The sequence below is a fragment of the Haliaeetus leucocephalus genome, unplaced genomic scaffold (genome assembly GCF_000737465.1).
Source record: "Haliaeetus leucocephalus isolate CR32 unplaced genomic scaffold, Haliaeetus_leucocephalus-4.0 Scaffold160, whole genome shotgun sequence".
NCBI classification, from domain to species: Eukaryota; Metazoa; Chordata; class Aves; order Accipitriformes; family Accipitridae; genus Haliaeetus; species Haliaeetus leucocephalus.
The window spans coordinates 178,389-199,366 of NW_010972596.1; the positions used below are offsets into that span (position 1 = coordinate 178,389).

The 20,978-nt window shown below is 48.2% G+C and overlaps 1 protein-coding gene across 1 annotated transcript; it reads right to left on the reverse strand.

The window, feature by feature from the left end:
- Nucleotides 1–700: 700 nt before the first annotated feature.
- ARHGEF33 (Rho guanine nucleotide exchange factor (GEF) 33) lies at nucleotides 701–17,971 on the reverse strand. The gene is made up of 14 exons (XM_010562438.1): nucleotides 17,945–17,971; nucleotides 16,854–17,018; nucleotides 15,080–15,201; nucleotides 14,057–14,199; nucleotides 12,691–12,750; nucleotides 11,267–11,482; nucleotides 10,395–10,524; nucleotides 8,925–9,057; nucleotides 8,018–8,101; nucleotides 7,048–7,131; nucleotides 6,086–6,234; nucleotides 5,060–5,218; nucleotides 2,600–3,353; nucleotides 701–846 (listed from the first exon to the last, which is right to left on the reverse strand). The coding sequence occupies exons 1-14, from the start codon at nucleotides 17,969–17,971 to the stop codon at nucleotides 709–711; spliced, it is 2,364 nt and encodes a 787-aa protein (XP_010560740.1). The 3' UTR covers nucleotides 701–708.
- Between the last annotated feature and the right edge of the window lie 3,007 nt (nucleotides 17,972–20,978).

Here is a 20,978-nt window from a genome sequence, read left to right on the forward strand (position 1 = left end):
GAAGGTGAAGGAAGATTTTGGGCAGTGATGAAAGTCCAAAAGGAAGGATGCTGCTGATTATGTAGTACAAAGCCCAGGTGCTTCAGCTGATGTTTATTGGACCTTCTCAAACCAGCAGGGTAATGTGAGCTGGTCTCCTGGAAGACATCTTAGATGGTGGGGTTTGGTTTTTTGTTTGGTCGGTTGTTTGGTTTTTTGGTTTGGTGTTTTGTTGGGGAGGTTTGGGGGGGGTTTTTTGGAAAGTGGAGGAAAGAGGGGAATTTCAGACTTCTGGCCAGGATGCCAAGGCTGCAGAGGTAACCCCTGTGTTGTGGATGAGCCCAAATTAGACCTGACTTGAATTTGGAAGAGCAAAGATGTATGGCAAATCAGGCAGCGTTGGAGGAGGAGGGGGAGGAGAAGATAGTGGGATTCAGCCAAAGCTTTCCAAAACTCCAAGGAAAGTTAAGTCAGGCAGAGGTGAAAGCTAGCAAGTTCCTGTGCTTATTGGACCTGCTGGCTGAGCTCCACTTCAACCCATAGCCTGGCCCTGCCCTGTGCTAGGAAGAGCAGGATGCATTTGTAAGGCAGTTGTGACAGTCTCCTCTCCCCCACCCCTCCACCTACTGTCTTAGGGGCGATCTTGGGACCTTGCTGTCTGTCTCCACCCTCAGGGACCTGGGGAAACACTGTCGCACTTAGGCTGTGGCCTGCCTTTCTTGGGGCTGCTTATTTCTTTTTGAAGAGCTTGCGGAAGGAGCTCCGGAAACCCCCCTTGGGCTCGTGCCGTGGGTTGTGGTCGCTGAAGGATGTTTGCTCATTGTCATCCTTCTGGCAGAACCTGGTGTTGTCTTCTGCATGGAGCTCCTAAAAGGGAAAAGACAATTTAACCAGCATTTGTAACCTGACATCCTTGTTCCCTTCTCTGAATCTCTCTCTGTCTCTCTCTCTGTCTCCCTCTCTATACTAGGAGGGACCTGGTGTGTGAGGAGGTGCTGGTAAGGCTGGGAGACAACAGGTCACTCAGCACTGGCAGCACTGGTACCTCTGCAGAGAGCTTGTTGCTGGCTCTGAGGCTGAGGCAGTGGCAGAGGATAAGCATTGTTAGAGGGAACTGGAGCCTTCCTTGCTAAGCTTTTTGTTTAGGGGGAGCTTACTAGTCCCTTTTGCCAACAACAGAGCAAGCCAGTATAGGCAGTTGAAGGAACTTCCCACCCTCTCCTTGCTCATGAGCTCTGTTTACCCTAGGGCAGGGAGGCTTCAGGCTTCTTGAGCTGATACGGTGTGAAAGACTTCTGTTGGCTCTGCTGCTGCCTGGTTTTGTATCTGTGGGGCAGAAGGCTTCATTAGCACATGCACCTTGCAAAAAATGTGCCACTAAAAGATCTCTTCCCCCTTTCCAGGAGAGTGCTGAGTTCCTCTCTGCAAGGCCCTGGACAAGTCCCTTTTCTCCAGTTCTGCCCACCACTGCCACGGTGGTCTCCTTTGCTCTGTGAGGGAGATTGTGACCTGCAGTTCTGGACTAGCTCCACATCCGCACCCTGCTGTGGGCCGTAGCTCTGTGCAGGTGAGTGCGAAAGAGCTTGCAGGCTCCTGTTCATGGCAGGGGCTGTGTCCCCATGGCTCTTCTCCCTCTGCCTCATTTCCCCTGCTCAGCCATCCACCACCTCCTTCACTCACTGGGCTTTTTTCTCTGTTTTCTTTTGAGGCTTCTTTGCTGCCTTTTCAGTCAGGCTGTTGGAACCTTCCTCCTATCATCATCTGCATCTACAGCCTCATCTGCATCTTGCCTCATTTTAACAGGAGGGTGTTTCTCCAGGCAGCACTGAGAGAACTGGCTAAGCACCTCACAGCACCCTCAGCCTCTTCCCCAGGAAGTGTGAAGGGCATCTTCCCCCTGACTGTGACAGCTCAAAGCTGACTCTGAACAGGCACTGCAGACTACAGAAACATTGCTCCTGCAAGACCTGGTGTCCCTGCCATGCCAGTGGTTGTCTGAGGGACACAGTTGCTGGGCTCTGTCTGTTTTCACACAGAATTTAGCATGGGTCTGCAGTCCATGCAACAAATGCAGGTGAAACAAAAACCATGGACCAGATCCTCGCTGGTGTAAATGAGCTGAGTTCAGCCAAGTCATGCTGGTTTACACCAGCTGAGGATCTGATACTATATCCATTGGTTTTCTTAACCCAGCACTCCTCACAGCAGGTGGAAAGGCACCTTTTCAACTGGGTGCCACCCTATAGCACTAATTTTGAACAGCTTTGTGCATACTTGGTGACCCTGCTCAGATACAACATTTACTTGTGGGGGAAGCTCAGTGACAGCTAGAGACACATGGGAGGCTAGCTTGTCTCAAGGGTGTTCTAGCTGTCACTCAGCCAGCTGTGTGCCTTAAGCCCATGCTTGTCCCTGGGGAAGATGTGTGTGAAAAGGAGCTGTCTTGTCCCTCCCTTGGGCATGTACATGCAGATGAGGACTTTGAGTGTGTGGACTTGGAAGCTATTTTGGTGTGTTCTGCCCTAACTATCTCATATCTTTCTCCTGCTGCTGCCGCTGCTTCTGCACCACAATGTGCTTTTTTTTTTTTTTTTTTTTCCTCCTTTTTAAGCCTCCTTACTTCCAAAAAGCTCTGTTTTTCACCCGCTCCTCTCTGTGGGGGGAAGTAGCTCCTTTGGGAGCTTCGAGATGAGGCTGAGATCATGTGAGGCTGGACATTCCTCTCCTGCTTCTGCTGCAGCCGGCTCCCACTGCTGCTCCGTGTGCTGTAGAGTCTGGTGCTCACGCCTTCAGCGCTCCTCGGCAGCTCCTTCAGAGACCTGCTCAGCTGCTTGCCTTTGCTGTGGAACATCTCACGCTTGTAAGTACTGCTGCTTACGGGAGTGCAGCTCTTGGGTAATGGCTGTAAGGCATGATCTGTCCTCTCTGGTTCTGATGTGAAGTTAACAGGTCTAAGGAAGCAAATGTCTAAGCTGGACTCAGAAGACGCTGGGGAGCAATTCTCAAAGAGAGCAAGGTTTTGGAAGGCATCATCTTCATAAGGGCCCGGCAGGGTGAAAACTTCCCCAGGGTAGTCAAACTCTTCATAGCTTGGCGCAAAGTTCCTCGCATCCTGCAGCAGCTCCACAGAGGTCCTGATGGCTCTCTCAGTGTTTCCCACCGCATCAGCTGGTGGTGCTTCATATTCCATTTCAGGGATGGACTGTAAGGGGGCTGTCAGAGCCTTGAGTTCCTGCTCTGTGAGCTGAGAGGATGCAAGGATGTTCTCTGGCCTCTCATGTTTTCTACTTTCCATTTCCCAGTCAGGGGGCTTTACAGCCTGAATGTTCTCCATCACAGTTGGCTGGGGTTTCTTCATCTGGGGCATCAAATGCCTTAAAAATAAGAAACAAAATAAAACAAAAAAAAACAGAAGGAAGTGGAATACTAAAGGATGCGTGAGAGACAGTGTGACAAGCCCCCCTCCCTGCTTGCTCCCCCAGCCTTATTCTCTCGCTTTTAAGGCCAAAAGGTATTTTTGTATCTTGAAGAACAGTAACAGAGCTGCTACTAATAGAAATTGCCTGGCTGGGTTAGCAGGAGCAAACTTGCAGGGTTAGAACTGCTTATCTAGTAGCTTTGGCTGACTTTTGTACTCTACACCATGAAATGAATAGAAACTGAGATGAGAAGCCAACTGCTCCATCTCTCTCCTGTTCATCTGCATTTTGGATTTTTAGTTTACTTCTCTTTCTGTAATGTAAGGGCTGTGTCTTACTTTCCAGTGGTTTGATTGTCTTCTCAAGTGGACAAGGTTCCTCTCTTGGGTAGGGTGACTCTGTCCCCAGAAGTGTGTTAGGAGTACTTGGAGGGCTCCTACCCTCTGTGTGTTCCAGGTTAGTCAGCAGAGAGTCCTGCACTGGATGAGGTATTAGGTGCAGGGTGTGCACCCCCATGGCCCTTAATGAACACTAGTTAGGAAAGTCCCACTGCCATCTTCTGGGGACATAATGAATAGAATGAGGGAACAGAAACCTTGTAATGTTCAAGATGTGTAGAGCTCTGCATCTGGGGCAAGATAACCCCATATATCAGAACCAGCCTGGGAGATTTGGGTTGAGCAGTAGCCCTGGTGTGAACTTGGGGTTATAGCCAATGCCAGGGTAAAGATGAGCTGACAGCATGTTCTCGTGGCAGACAAGGAAAACCCTGACCTGAGCTGTATTAGGCCAGCTGAGCGTGGGGAGTTATTTTCCGCCCCTCTGTTCAGTGCTGGTGAGGCCCCACCTGGACCCATGTTGGGTCCTCAGTTCAGGATGAATGTGGGGAAACTGGGGAGGCGCCAGCTGAGGCTACCAAGGTGGGGTCCTGGAACATCATGTCTGTGAGGAGAGGGAGATTGGCTTGGGTAGTCTGGTGAGAAGGAGGCTAGGGATTGATCTAATAACACTGCCTTTTGAGGGAGACTCAGAATGATGAAGCCAAACCCTCCTTGTTAGTGTCAAATGATGTAAGGAAGCACAACAGCCACAAATTGCTGACATAAGAAAAAGGGCAAGTCTAGTGTGCTTCTCTGATCATCACCTCAGTTGGCACATATCAGTAGGCTAGAAATGGCCAAAGATTACCGGGTGCTACTAGTAGCTCTATCTTTCTTGAATTAGTCTTGTGTATTTTTGAACCCATTTGTACTTACATCTTGTGATAGTGAGTCCCATCATTCAATGATGTGCTGTGTGGAAAAGTACTTTTTTTGCTAGTCTGAGACCTTGGTCATGTTTCCTAGCTCTTGTAGTGTTGAGTGAATAATGCGGAGTGTTACTATGCACACCACTGCCAGACTTACACAAATACGTATCTGCCCTGGTACACTGTTAAGACAGCTAGCAAGAGCATTGACAGCCCTGGGTAGAGCTCTGAAATGTTTCCTGCTTGTAAGCCACATGGTAGTGGATAGCAGGAAGGAGCCAGCCCTTCATCTCTCTATGCATACACAGGGAGTAGTCTTGGTCTGTAACTGCCTAGTGTCACTGGCATAGTATGGGGGAGGAGAGAGTTTTCAGCCTATTTTGAAAGCCTTCTACTAGATCAATAGGCTTACGGGGTTGTCGTGCCAGAGGAAGGTGCTGGTGGGAACGACTGTATTGTCTCTTCAGAGTGGATCCCACTGTCCCGGATAGATGTTGCACTGGGTGTTGGAGAAACCTCTTGGCTCGTACACTGGGAGGTGAGACCTTTGTACAGCTTCACCAGGGATGACCTGAGGGAGGAGAAATCCATCGTCGTGCTAAGAAATAAGGCAGGGAATGAGCACGAGCATGTAGAATCACAGAAAACAGGGCTGGGAGGGACCTTAATATTCCCATTCACCTCTTCCCACCCCAAGGAAGGACCTGTTCCACCTAGTCTTTCTGTCCTCCTTTTAATGCCTCTCCTGATAGCAGTCCCTCCCCAGCAGTCTGCTCCAGCCCTTTACCACCCTCCATATTTGGAAGCTTCCCTTGAAGTCTGATCTTGCCCTACTCTCCCAGTGAATCATCACAAGGAGCAAAGGCAACTAGATTTTGGTTTTACTAAAAGTATTGATTTCAAGGAACTCTTCTGAACCTCAACTTGAGAATCAACATTCAGGGTCATTTCTATCACAGTTCATCTCAAACAGGTTATGGGAGGCTTTTGTTTCTCCCACCCCACTCCCCCTGTAAAATAAGGTAATGCTATTCTTTCTCAATCTTAGCCTACGAGGGTTTCAGGCAACAGTGGGTGTTCACCAGGGTCCTGAGCTGCCAAAGCAGCTAAGTCCCCATGTATTTGCCTACTGGGGAATAACTTTGCCATCAGCTTAAGGAATCAAATGTTCCTATGAAACGTGGCTGCTATGTTTAGAAGGATTAAACTGATTTTCCTTCTACTCTCAGAGTTAGACAGAACTGCAAATCTGACCTCAGTTTGGAGGACAGATGCCAATAGTGGGCCTTCTCCAGCATTCATATGCAAAGGGCTTTGTTTTATTTCAACAGAGCAATGTGCCTGTTGACCTTGCCTGGACCTAAATTCCCTGTTTCCAGGCTTCCCACACACCTCCCTTTCCCTGGTGATAGAGAGAATGAGCTGATGTTGTGCTTACTTCTTCAGCTTTTTCCTCTTCTGTATCAGCAGGTCTTCATTGCATTGGAAGAGGAGGCTATAGTGTGAGATGAAAACCCGGAGGCGCTGCACACACACCAGCAGCAGGTAATAGTCAGGATGCTCTTGCTCCGTGAACTTCAGGACGTTCTGGGGCACAGAGGAGAGCAGGCTGTTTGGAGGGCATCCTAACCCCTTCTGGGGAGAAGGTGCTATTGGGACCATGGATTAGTGCTCTGGAGTGCCCAAGGCACTGCCCTGTGGGAGCACAGTGGGAGCTTTTCTAGGCAGCACCAGTGTCTGAGGGACTTGGATGAGGCCTGCCTCCAGTGCAAATACACAAATAACCACTGTAAATGTAATCATGAGATGTGTGGGTGATGCACTGGTTGAGTTTAGCATTGGATAAATAAACCAATCTCTCGTTTTTATAGTTCTTGCTTTCTGTGTCATTTGCCTTGTCTGAAATGTTTCACTACAATTCAGATAACCCTCCTGTGAACCAGAACTCTTTTTATCAGCAAGCTCTGTGTAGGAAAGGTTGTTGGGCTCTAGGAGCCTCTAGCGCTCAGCCAACAGGCTTGTGGACCACTCAGCAAAGAGGCCAGCTCTGTTACAGGATTTAGGTTGGAGCTCACAGTAGATGTGCCCCATCTCTGGCCTCCTGTTCTCCCAGAGCAGCTGGCAGCAGAGCTTTTGGCTTCCCAGGGGACAAAAGTTGGTTCTGTCAGGCCAAACAGAGAAACTGGCACATAGAAATAAGCTTCAGGTGAAAACTATGAAAATTAAGCCATTCTCAGCTGGCTTTCCCTTTCAAAGGTTGTTGGGTTTGGTTTTTTTCAGAGAGCCCACTGGGTTAGCCAGAAGCCCTGTACCTGTACAGGCCTGAATACCAGCTCTGAGTTAAAAGTTGCACGTTGTGATAAGAGTTCAACAAGATAGCTTTCCATCCTGGGGCCCTACCTGTAGATGAATAAGGTATTCAGGGATTCGCTGGACTATATGGAAGAACAGAATGTAGAGATCAGACTTGATTTCTTCTTCTACCTGAAATAGAGAAAGCAACTTCAGAGTCTTTCCCACCCATAAAACATGTCTGCTTCCAAATGGTTCTGGGGTTTAATGAGTAGTTTTGCTGTAAGTAGTTATAAGAGTTCACAGGAGCATGCCAGTTAAGCAGCAGTTGTGCGTGACAATACACCAGTCTTCATCTTCCTTCTGGAAGGGATATTTGCGACTCCTTCCACAAGCAATACTAGTCCTAAGGGTGAAATTCCTTAGGCTGGTGATTATCTACGAGGGACACTCAGCCTAATTAAGTAGGGTTGTATGTTTAAAGTGCAGTAGTTAGGTTTCACTGAAACCCCAGGTAGGCACTGCTGTTCAGAATGAATTTCTTAGTTTAGGCCCAAATGAATATAACAAAATGAGATTGACTGCTAAATTAAGATGTCTTGGAAGCGGCTAGTGTGGTTTAGTTATTGCACTTTAAAACTACCTTTTTATTTAACTTTCCTAGTTTAAACCAAGAATCAAGGATGTGAGAAGCTGAACAGTAGAGACTGTTTTCTCTCTAAAGCACTCTCAGCCTCGCTCTTGGTCTCCCTGTTTGGCTGAGTCCTCCATTTTCCAGGAGACACTGTTTGCCTGGGACAGGTCTGGATAGCATGTGCATAGGCAAGCTTTCTGGGAGGTTTGATCTGAGACATTATTTTATGTCACAGCAGAAATGCAGCTTTGGTTACACACAGTGATGAACATGTTAAAGCTGCCTTTTGTAGGTGCATGTCAGCCATGGCAACGTTCAGGAAACTGGCATTTGATAACAGAACAAGTGAATTGGCAGAAGAGTCCTATTGTGGGCAGACATAACAGGAAGAGATCCAGTCTTGCATGTTGCCATTATGTGTCTGTGAAGCAGGCAGAAGTTTACCTCCTTCAGGATCACCACGTGGATCAGAGATATGCATTCTGGCAGGTCCCTCAGGTACGCAACATAGTAGTCCAGAAAATTATTCTTACAAAAGGGAAAAAGAAAAGAACAGAGAATCTTAAGAGAGATTTTTGGTCATAGAGCCAGCCAGAATGAGAAACTGTTGATTCCCCACCATCACTCCTGGGAGCTCATCAGTGCAGCAGAGCTGCTAACTGTGTGAAGCTTTCAGGGCTTGGGACTTCTCAAGAAAGGCTGTTTAATAAAACGTGTTCAGCTGTTGAGCACAGTATATAAAGGTTTATAACAGATAGGAGGGGTATAGAGGCTCGGGAGGAAGATGCTTTTCTTATTTAAGACTCCTAAAATTTATAAAGCATCAGATGAGTTTTTACACATCCTTCCAGGAGAGGTCCCACTGCTCACCAGGGGTTGGGCAGACCTTCACCCTGAAAAGGAGGTGCTTTTTTACTTGGGGCTACAAACCATATAGGATATGGGGCATGCCCACCCATTTGTCATAACTCTGAGCAAAGTGTATTGGGGAAGGGGAACATAAGAAACAACATTATTCTCACACTCTTACTGTGAATACAGACATCCAAGCTGTCAAGGCTCATCTGTGGCTCCTGCAACCAAGACTAGATCTTATGCATTTATTCTAGGGCTGTGCTATGTGGCTGCATGCCCCCAGGTGAGTCCAGCATGTGGGCTCCCTGACCAACCAAGTACTACAACAAAGGGGCTACCATGCACCAGGACTCTCCTCAAAGGAGGCTGACTGAAAGGCCTTACCCTAGCCAGGGCTTCACAGCACAGCCCCCCTGTTGCAAGGTATCTCAGCCCACCTGTGGGCTATCAGCACAACATCATGAATCATAGCAGAAGAGAGGTGTCTGTAACATACCTCATCATTTGTTAACTTCAGGAAGATGTCTCCTAGGATCCCTTGTCGTGGCCAGCTCAGAACTCGCTCCTGTAGAGCGTGAAGTAAATCGACATGCTGCTGGACCAGGTACCGCAAAGAGTTGGGGAAGAAACTGAAGGGAGACGATATCAGGCTGGTTACACAGAACAGAAGCTCAGCCCTAAGCATGTACTGCTGAAGTGTGCATTCATGGGTGGTCAGCACAGGCTTGCTTTAGACACAGGTATTAACAACTACCTTTATTGGACTCCTGGCTGCACCAGGAGGCCCTGTTTTGGCTGCTATGTACATGCAGGTACCCTCTCCAGTAGGCTGTTATTACAATGTTTTGAAGGTTTCTTAGGCTGACTCTCCAGTGCATTGTGTAGCTGACCAGAATTTGCAGAATTAAAAAGCCCAAGGCAATGCTGCTGTGGCTAATGAAGCAGGACCATGGTGCTGAGCCATCCGATAGCATGCTTAGCGGAGAGCTCGCTAGCTTTGTATGTTGTCTCATTGGTCAGGCCCTTTAACAAGCCAACCCTTTGATGCAGAGCTGTTCAAAATGTACTACTGCTTTTCTGTCATTTCATGCTGATTTCATCCAGAATCAGAATGAAGATGTCAAGTATCAAAATACTTTGCCAGATGGAAAGGTCCCAGGGAAAAAGAGTAAAATTAAAAACTCACTTCGGACTATCATGCTTCAGTTTGAACTGTGTCATGTAACTGCTTAAATGAGTCCACATGAACCCGTGTACCAAGTGTCCCACAGTGGACTTCTGTCAAATGACTCCTTGGATGTGGGACTCCTAGGGACAATGGAAAAAGCAAAAAAATAGAGAGCTAGCAAGGACTGGGCTCCCCAAATGTGTTTAGGGGATGGGAACTCCCAGGCCAAAGCTGAGTGAATGGGGAGAGCTGTAGGAGCTATCCCATCCCAGGAACTAAGACTGCTGCCACAGGGAATGGCCTTTGCAAAGAACTAGGTTTAACTGCTAAGCTGGCTCGGCCCCACTGGTCTTGTGTCTGTGTGTAAATACCTGTGTATGTCTGTATATATCAATACCTGATGGGTGGCAGCCACTAGCCAGGGGCTTATGCCCACAGCAGCTTCTAGAGCTGGAGCTGTGCACTGGGAGAAGCAGGCAGTGAATGCACAAAGCTTTGTTTCCACCCAGGCAGGAAGCATGCAAAAGAAGAATAGGAGACTGATGGGGCTCAGAAGGAGACTGAAATGAAGTAGTAGTGAAACGGTTTGGGATGCAAGGTGGACAAGATGCAAAGACAGGCAGGATAGTCTTTAATCACTGCAAAAACCTTCCAGTGCCTCAAATTTTCAACTAGAAATAAGCTCTAAGTGTTCAAAGATCTCTCTGTGGATGAAAGAAAAGTGGGAGAGAGGATGATGAAGAAAGAATATTGATTGAAGAAAACTCCCCAAAAGAGAGAGCGCACTAAATCAAATACCTTCTCTCTTTGGTGCTCCTTTTCACATCTGGCCCTTGCAACGTGGCCTTGATCTTCAGGATTAGGGAAAGGTTGATGACATATTTCCTTTCTGACTCCAGCAGTTCCAAAGCGATGTTCTGCCTTTTGGCTTCCAGAAGATAATGGTTAAGTTTAAAAATAAGGAAATGCTGGCCTCAAGGACAGCCTCATCTTAGAGCCATTGGGCTAGAATTGCTTTAATGCAAATACTTTGAATTTGGGTTGCAATGAAACATTTTCTGTAGCTTTTGTTCCCTCTTTTTTCCAAGTGGATTCAAGCAAAATGTCAGACTCGTGATCTGACATTAAATCATGAAAGGAGAAACTGTCAAAAAGTGACACCAATGTCTTGTCTTTGTGTGTCTGCTTTTCCCAAAATATAAAATTCTAGCCTGATGCTCCAGACATGACTGGAGCCACAGTTTGCTAAGAAAGCTCCAAAGCAAATGTATTTTCCCCTGTGAATACCATTTTTTTCCAAGAATAACAAAACAAGCAATCAAAGGCAAAACAACTCATACCAGGGATTCACATCCAGTTTCCTGCAGAATGAGAAGTTGTATTTTTCACCCACTTAAGCAACTACACTGTCACAATCCCATCAGTACTCTGAACCTGCCAGGTCTTGGAGAGGAGAATGGGTGTCCTGGGTGTAGAGCAATTCTGTCAATAGCACAGACCAGTAAATACAAAGGCCAGGAGTCTTGGAGACTGAGGCCCTGAGACATTCCCCCCTAGCAGGAGAAACTGGCTTGTGTGTCTCCCTCTGTAGAAGCTGATTACCAACCAGCTCACACCAGATGTGAATGCAGCTTTGAGCCTCTCTAGCCAGTTTTCCACTCTGTCCTTACCAGCCAAGGAGGGTTCACATATAATGTTGTCTGCTGAGCTGTATCTGCTTTGGCCGATGTCTTTCCCTCGCTCCGGTTGCTCTTTGGAAATGTATTCATCTCCCCAGTCCTTGGTGTCCTTGGGCTGCTTCCACACTGTTGATGGCAGATGTACTTTCGACTGCCCCTCTGTTGTCAAGGAAGGCTTGAGGCTGTCATCTGTCTCTATGGTTGCTCCTGCAATGACAAACAGCTGTATGGATCTTGATGTCTCAGTTGACAGGTTATACTACAGCAGGCAGCTAACCTGCATTGTCATCCATTTGAAGTACTGGAGGGAGAGTTTGAAGCATTCTCTGTGTTTCACAAGCGCTATAGCCTTGTAGCGTTAATTTACAAACAGAAATGCAGTTGGCGAGCGCTTTGGCAGAACAAGGTTTGCACTCTTCCAGCATTTATTTTCAGGCCAAATAAGGTCCAAAATTAGACACATGTCAGAAAAGAAAAAACATGTATTCCAAGTATGGTTGCACTTCAGGATTCTAGGACATTTCAGGACTTGGTATTATGACACTTATTGGCAGGTATTGTAGAAACAGGAAGTATCATTATAATTTGGATTTAAATGCTGTTCTCAATGGATGTAAACTGTCCTGGCTTTTAAAATTTTTGTTAGTGTGATGTGATTATACAGCAGCAGCAGGACCAATAGTCTGATGCTATTAAATCACAGAAAAGGTAGGAGAGGGTGGGTACAAGTGCATTAGAGCTACTGGGCTGGAATTGCTTTAATGCAAATACTTTGAATTTGGGTTGCAATGAACCATTTTCTGTAGCTTTTGTTCTCTCTTTTTTTCAACTGTGTTCAAGCAAAAGAGCTATCCAAAACAGTGAGTGCTTCTAGTGAACAGTGCAGACATCTAATGGTTGTTCTCATGTGTCCTTTTGCTGGCCAGGATCCATAGTGTCTCTTTACCCTTCTCTTACAATTTTTATTTTTGCCAGAAAAACTCCTCTGTTACTATTCAGACATGTCTACAAGGAATCTAGAAGCTGGTGGGCAAATCAACAGCTCGCCAGTTCTACTGGTATGTGGTTACTGCAAAGACCATCTCTTCCCAAGTGGCAAAATGGCACTCTCGTTATTCTTTGCCACATCAATTCTTCCTTTCTGCAAGGGCACTTAGAACCTGCGAAAGCAGCAGCAGCAGCAGAAAGGCTTTCCCTGCCAAATATCAATCCTTTGCACTGTCTGTCAGGTATTTGGCACTTCAGGAACGCAGGTTTGCCCTCATATCTCAACTGCAAGTATGAAAATGGAGGTACACAGCAAAGTGAAAGACATTCTTGTGAAATGCGTTCCCTGAAAGCATTTCTTCAGTGCAGCAAAGCAAGCACTCTGAATCAGTGTCCTACTGTTTTTTGACAGTTCAATATTTTCCTACCTGGACCTGCTACAACTTTCACGCTTCCTTCTCCCATTGGCATGATCCTGGTGTCAGACACTGTTGAAGAACAAAGGGAAACTTTACAAGAGAAGGACAGCTGTAGAGCAGTCTTCCTCCTGCCAAGCCCAGTCAGTATGGTTAGATCCTCCAGTCTTTCACATTTTTGCTATGGAAACACCCCCATTAGATCCTCCACTAAGGAGGATCTTTACTGTTGTGGCCCTTGTTGTGGTCTTTGTTTCAGTAGCACCTGCAGGCACACTAATGTGGGGGTCCCTGTTGTGCTTGGTGCTGTATGACTGCAGAGGAATGTGCGCAGTCTTGGTTCGTCCTTGCTTAGTAGGTGCATGTTGGGTAGAAGGCACCCAGCAGGCAGAACAAGAGGATGGAGGCCTGACAGAGACACGGCTGCCATTCTGGGTAGAAAAGAGCTTACTGAAGAGTAGAGGAGTGAGATGACTGGAAAGAAAGGGGCAGTGGGAGAAGTGGGTGAGAGAGGTGGATGTGCAAGAGGGGTGTGAGGGAGAGGGCTAACATACCACCTCAGAGTAGGGCAGAGGGGGGCCAGATTCTGAGCAGAACACAGTAGAAAACAGCATGTGGTTTTCATCCAATCTCTGCCTTTGTTGACACTTTAAATGTATATGTTTTTAGTGTCTTCCTATCTGAACAGCAAGAGAGTGATAGACCCCCAAAGTTAAAAAAGGCTCTGGTCCATCACCTTGTGAAGGCTGGAAGCAAAGACAAGTATTTGGCAGTTGACACTGTTTTCCTGGTCAAGGTGTAACCCTAACACCATGGGTTAGCAGCTTCCGCAGCTAACAAGGGGCAGTGATTCACCTAGCAGTGTGTATATGCCAGGAGCAGTGACACCAGTAGCCTAGTGTGTGTATGTACGAGCTCCCATGACCCCTTGTCAAATCAACCACTGGTATAGCCCCTTAATGGCACCAGGTGTTCTCTGTCAGCCCAGTCCCTGTGATCCTCCTTTCTGTGCCCTGCTCCCTTACAGGGAAACAAATCCACAGGTTGTAGTATTTTTATCAGGGGCTCTTACTTGGCTCTGTGTCTGTGCCACTAGCATTGCAGGGGAGAAGATCCAGCCTGCTTCCCTTTCCTTGGAGGAGGCAAGCAATGGCTTTTGGGACATTGTTCACAGAGCAGCATCTCCTGAATCCAGGCCAGCACCAAGGTCGCTATCCTGAGACACTGTGCCAAAGTGCATGCAAAAACCCAGGAGCACCCCTGTTCTCTTTTTGTGCTGCTGGCACCTGAGGAAAACTTGGTGTCCTCTTACCCTAGTGACCTTTTTCTGGATTTTTTTCCTGAGGAAGGCACTGCATTTGCCTACTCTATTTCCTACCTTTTTCATAAGTCACGTTGTGTAAAAGACTTGTAAAATCTTCATTGATGAGTACAGGTTCTGGGAGGTTAATGGATCGAAATGGGCTGCCCTGAAGAGGTGTAGGCACTGTCTGTGACCCATGATCATCCTTCTGTGCTCTTCTGTACAAATACAAAGAATGAGACAGTTGGAAAGTATGAATGCTACAGGTGAAGCTCCTACACTACAGTTGTGGCAGACACCAGTGTAAGTACAAGCACAGAGTCAGAAGTAGGACAACTCCAGCAGAGACCAGGAAAGGGGTTGGCTTTGATGCAGTTCATGAACAATGTTCTGTAAGTAACTTCCACTGGCTATAGGAGAAGGTTATTTCAGATATGTTCTTTTGCAGAACATATTTCATCTAATTAAATGGCTTAATTAGCTAAGGGGCTAGCCTAGATTTGCAAAGTGTTTGCATCAAGGCAGCTGTATGCTCATCATCAAAACTCTGTTTTCAGGAGGCTAATCAGGGCCAAGGTGGATGAGCCGTCTGCTTCAACACAGCAACAGTGTGACCCAGCAGTGTGCAAACATGCTCCTGCATGACCTGCTCAGAGAAGAAAAGGCTGGTGACAGGAAAGCAGAGCATGACTGCACCATCAGAGACCGCTGAGTTCTGCACACTTGGAAGGGGAAACTGTAGTGCTGTTGTCTGCATGGGGGTGGCTTAGCAATAGCTTGTAATGGTGAAGGCTCCTGACTTTCAACAATATTCCTGCCCCAACATGTCTCTAGCAGGTCTGTGTGTTTCAGCAAGCCCTGGTTTCCCTGAGAGGTGCTGGGGCTATTTTGCTGTTGGAATCCCAGTGAGGTGCTGGTGGTTTTCTGCTGTGTTTGCTCTGTGGGGTACGTGCCTAAAAGCCTGGGGTGAACTGAAGTCTAGAGCTTCCAGTAATAATCAGCCAGGAAAAGATTTAAGAAATTAAGCTATAAGGAAATGAACAAAACGAACACCACTGCTAATTAGCACTTCCAGAGCCCTCAAGTTTGGGCCCTTACTTAGCTTTCACTTTCCGTGATTCCCGCCGCTTCTCTTGCTGCAGCTGTTCAATTTTCTGTTGCATTTCCTCCTGCTTGGCACTGATTTCTTCAATCATTGACTTTGCATCGCTGAGCTCCTCCTGAGAAACAGGCAAAAGCACAGCATTCCGAGGGTGCCCATCAGCCTTACATGGCACAGCTTTGAATGCTGGCTGGTGTGCACTAGAGATGCTTCAGGGTGCTGTGGAGAGTGGCTCTGTGATTAGACACTCTTCCTTTGCAAGTCCAGTGTCTGTAATACATGCCATGCACACTGTGGCAAATCCTTAATTCAACTACAGGCAACTCACCCAAGCCAGCGTGATTTCACATGGTTAAGGCACTGGTGGGAGATGGAGACATCGGGCTTCATCGACCACCAGTTGAAAGCACTGGGAGGACTCCTGCCTTTAATGGCATTAGGAGGTTGGCCTGAGGAAGCACATTTCCCTCTGCAGTTCTCCAGCATGTGTATTCACATGTTGCACTTGGTTCAGATCCCAGTGTGATCACTCATACATGTATAAGCTTTTGCCGGTCAGGCCTTGGAGCTGCCTTTTTAGCCTAGTTTCCTAAGGAAATGAGGCCCTCTGTAACCTCCCTGTCAGCACGTCCTCCCTCAGGCAGTTTCAACCAAGCCTTACTCAGATGTAGAGCTCTCCGATGCATGAAGTTCCTGCAGGTTTCATCAATGTGAGCAGCAGGATGGAGGAGAGAGACTCAAGAGTTTCTTGTAAATCAAAGGAGAGGGATTTTCCCCAAACAAGGAGGTGGCTTCACTGGGAGCTCAACATTTGGACAGTCAACATGGGCATGAGGCAGAGGGAGAGCAGCCTTTGCCCCTCCTGTTGCTTGCATAATTCCTTGTATCTGGATTTTAAACTGCTTTTTTGCCCCATAACAATGTCCTGGATAACCCTGCCTCTGGTTGCTTTGAGACCTCTGCCATGTGCCCTTACACTTCTTGTCTCCCTTGCTTGACTGGGACCACAGGGCTCCTTTTGCCCAGTGCTATTCATCTTTCCCTGTCACAGGGTCAGTAACAGGCTCAGTAACAGGCTTTTCCAGTAAGCAGCCCTCTTTAACTTCACAAGGTATAATTGACTCAGCAAAACCCCATGGGGAAAATTTACCATAAAAATAATAAAACAGTTCCTCTGCCTGCCTCCTCACAGGCAGTCATCCAGTTTCTGCATGGAGACACTGGCTGGTTTAAAGTGTACATCAAGCCTTCTTGCTAGGCTCTCTCTCCAGTCCTTTGTCTTTATCCTCTTGGGCCAGATCAAACCAAGCAGCACTTCCTCCCAGCCGTGTGGGAATGCAACTTCAAAAGGCTTTAGGGTTTTGTGTTAATTCCCTGCTCCCCAGTGGTTTTGGTTCCTGCAGGAAATGCAAGAGACCTGACCCAGGGAGAGGTATGGCACTGTGGCCCAGCGGCAGCCTGTGAACAGGCCATGTACCCATGGCATGTGCAACCCAGAGCAAGGGTTGCTTCTGCCCGGGGTAGCTCGCAGCACTGTCTCATGGCCCATCAGGAAGGCTAAACAGGCCAGAGCATGGGTTACATTTGGGTTGGAGCAGACGGGGCAGTCGTAGACACAAAGCCAAAGGAAGTGCACCAGATACATCGGAAACGATTGCCAGCTCATTTTCTTTGCAAGCAGGAGGGATTGATGGAGGCAGGGGAATGCTGCCCTGTGCCACCTGAGCTAATGTGGCAGGTACGCAGCCCCCCTGCAGGTCACACTCCTACCTTGAATGTGTTGAGGGAGTTCTTCATCTCAGCCACTTTCTCTTCCATGGCACAGCGGCAGCTCTTGACCTTCTCCTCCAGTGCATACTCGCCATGCTGGATTCGCGACAGCTCCTGCATCGCTTCTGTGAAACCCGCCTTCAACTCAGAGGCTAATGCCTGCAACTAGAGGAACCACAAACATGGTGGGTTCAGTCCCTCCTCCCAGATGCAGGTGGCTGTGTCCCCGAGGGTCACCCATGGTTCAGAGTGGCATGAAGGCTGGGTATAACCCATCCTGTAAGGTGCTGTCCTCTTTCTCCTCCTCCTGTCATGGCTGGGAGACACGGGGGGAGGTTCGGCCCCTGCTGCAGCCTCATTACACGGTAGGAGATGTTTGTCTTGGGCAGTCAATGTGCCCCTTTTTAGACTTAAAGAGTTTTTCCAGGCTCCCTGGCAGTTTGCAGCCTGTCAGTCTGTAGAAGGAGAGGACAGCCTGAAACATGCCAAGAAGGTTTGCAATAACAGCAGCCGGATTATCAGTCCCCAAAGCAGCTGAGCAATCAAGAACATGTCCATTTTTGAGCAAGTCCTCCTCCCCCACGTGCTTGTGGGGCTGGTGCAATCTCCAGACAGGTCTAACACCTCCTGGCTCTCCAAGGGCTGTGGAGAAGCTCTATCCTTGGTCAGCGGGCCCTTTCCAGGGAAGGAGGCAGCTCTTTAACTCATGATGGGGAGGGGGCGGGAGGTTTTCTCCTGGTATTCAGTGACACTGTGCCCACTCTCCCTGTTTTCTGTCCCTAGAGGCCCTAGCACTGCTGGAAGAGCTCACAACCTAAGCTGGAGGCAGCCGGTTGACAGCCGGGCGAAGCAGGAGACAGGCCGGGGTGAGCCAGGCCGGCATAGCGAGCAGACAAGGCAGGCGTGGAGGTGGGCAGTGAGGGGAGGTAGGCGGCTGGCGGAGGGCTAAGCGGGGACACCCTCTTTGGGGGCAGCCGGGGCTGGCAACCCTGGGCTCTGCCCCCACTGCTGTGAGCAAGGCACTCGTTCTGCCTGCACAAAGCCCACGGCGAGGTCGCGGCCCAAGGCACTTCGGTACCAGTGGTTTTTACCTTTACAACAGAAATTCGGCCTAACATCTGGTTATAAACTGAGTCCAAAACTGGAGCACTGATGGTAAGAGGACAGCCACCCCGGGGAACTCAGGCGCTTGAGTCCTGTAAATGGAGCAGAGATGGCTTCCGATACCTCGGGGCAATGGCATGCACCATCCTCCTCTGATCAAGACTAGCAGTGTCTTTACAGAGGACGTCTGCCTGACATCCCCACGCCTACCCCAGTGCTCACCCCACAGTCCCCAGTCTGGTCTGGCTGGACACACATTCCCAGAGCTGCCTGGGTGGGAGGAACGGGACTGACAGGAGCTGGGACAGGGCAGAGGGGAGCAGGAGGCTGAGGACGTCTTGCCTCCTCAGGCAGTCAACCCTGACTCCCCAGGCCAGCTGGATCTCCAGACCCCTTCGTTCAACCCCTTCGCCCACCCTTCCCGGCCACAGTGGACACCTTCCTGTGTCACAGGAGTGTCACAGGAATTGTCACCCTGTGACCTGTGAGTGTAGCCTGAAGGGTTAGAGGGGCTGCTTGGGGCCATGGCTGCTAGGGGAGGCAATGACCATACTGCTTCTGCTATCTTAGCCTAGGGGAGTGAGCCAGATGGTGTTAGCATCATCAGACATCCTAACGTACCTGCCTGGAGAAGTGGGGGGATATAAAGTACTGCAACTGTGCAAGATGTTAATATTCCCATCTCTGCTCACAGGTGCTTGCCACACTTCCACACTGAGCTGGCATTGCCAAGGCAGAGTCTTCCTGCTAGCCTGCATCAGGGCTAGGCATTGCACACTTTCCTCCAAGTGAAAAGGGGTGATTCATCAGATCAGTCCCTTCCAACTTAAGTATGCTATTCTATTCTATCCTATGCTATCCATTTTAGAGATCTGCTTTAGGATTGAGATGTCACAGCCTCAAGTCTTGCTAGCAGTGGAGCAGTCCGGAAGCTGGCCCTGGAGATAACAGTGCCTGGGGAGAAGAAGCCCAAAAGGAAATGTTTCTGCCCACAAGCCTGGCCATGTCATCCTTAGATGCTTCCAGAAAGGGGGTAAATTAGACAGATCCTTTGTGAAGGGCACAGGGATGGGAGTTATTGCTGATCTAGAGGTTTCAGAGTCAAAAACTGCTAGGCATCAGCAAAAGTTAGCAAAAAGGGACCGCTGTAGAGACTTTGGTGTCCATGTGCACTGAAGCGCTCTGTGAAAGCAGAGTTCAGGCAGCCAAAGGAAAGATTAGGACTAGAGGCTGGACTAAAATATTCTCTGCATCTAAGAGCAGACGGTCACTTGTTATTTTGGTGCTTATTGTTGACTGATCTCTGCTCTTGCAGTCACAGTGCTAACTTGGTTTCTTTGTGTATCCTTCCCAGTGCTCCAGACCCCAACTTGGGTCTATCCTGCCCAGTACATCCTTCCTCAGCCCCATGCAGCTTGCAGTGGCTATTTCAGACACCAAAATGCATCTTACACTCGCATTTCTCTTTATTGCCACTTGATGGATGAAAGCAGCCAGCAACACTGATCAGCCACATCTGCCAGGGCTTGTATGGCTGGACATGAAGTGCTGAAACCCTGTGAACTCCCTCCTCTGCTGCCGTCAGTGCTCAGAGCATTTTCTATTCCTTTCTGGAAACAGCCTTGTGGCATTGGATGCAAGTTTGATCCAAAATTGAGTGGAGTGGTACAGGAACAACATGTTATCTTTGAACTCATGCCAAGCGCAGTGTAGCACTTGAGCTGTGGATGTTAATTTCTCATTTCTAATGACAAGCTGTAGAAAACCATCCTTTAAATCCCATGGGCTGTTACAACAAATGGAAGCAGTTGAAGCATCAGCTCATGCTTATGTCTTGCCCAAATGATCATGCCTACAGGACCAGAGACATTTCACAGGTTTGTGAAACGCTGGAAAGTCAAGACAATTCAGTGTTTCTAAAGTTTCTAAAGTGCAACACATACCAAAAACTATAGATTTTATACTACCACAGAAACTTGGCAACAGTTTAACTGTAATGTGTTGCCCTGGCTCACCTATTCATGAGAATAAATATACACCTTAACATTTAAGTTGTGGGAGTTAAGGAACACACCTTAACAACTTAAGTTGAACTAATGCCTAGAGGGTGTACGAATCTGCATGGTCACAGGGAGTCTTTAGAAGCTGTCCAAGAACTGTTCAAAAAAAAGCATTTAGGCATCTAAATAATTTAGTACAAGATACACATTTCAGCCTGCGCCTGCCTTTGGAGTGTGGCCCTCAAACCTGACAAAGCAATGCAGTAAGGGATCCAGCGCCATACATCTGTAGCAGATTATGTCTTTCTTGGGGGCTGTGACTCCCATTTTACCTGCTGCCCTGATGTTTTTCAGCTCTGTGTGGAAAAACCACGCAAGTAAAATCTTTAGCGAGACCAAGTAACTGCGCTGTGCTCTATGGGTAGCTTCCCATGGGGAAATGAAGGGATTCTCCTCCCCTGTTTGCATGACTGATTAGTAGGACACTGAGAAGCAGTCATTTGTGACTCTTGCTTGTCCTGCAGCCCAATGAGAATATGGACTCTTTGTCGAAGTCCACCTGGAGAAGGGAGCAAGCGTTTCCCAACATGGAGGGCGGAACTGTGACCACATGGAAGAAGTAATGGTGGCTAGAGGGGAGAAGGATGAGATTGGAAGATGTACAAGGAGCATTTCTTGGCCTGGTTTTGACTTTGCAACAGTGGAGCTATTTATATATAACAGCTGTGAAATATCCTTCGCTGAGCCTCTACTTGTCTCACTTGCTGTACTGTCCCCAAAGGGTGGACAGGACTGATGCTCCTTCGGGGACCAGAGGCAGCAAAACTTCAGAGCCTCCCCATCCTCCCTCCGTGGGTGCCAGCAATTTGAGCTGTTTGCAGAAGGTAGTGACCATCCCTGCATCCTAAAGCTTTGCTTAGACTTTGAGGCAGCCGAGGGAAGATGGTCGTGGCCAGGAGACAGGGATTGCTTACGGATGGAAGGACTGGGATGGAAAGCAGAGGGCAGAGCCTTGGTGAGC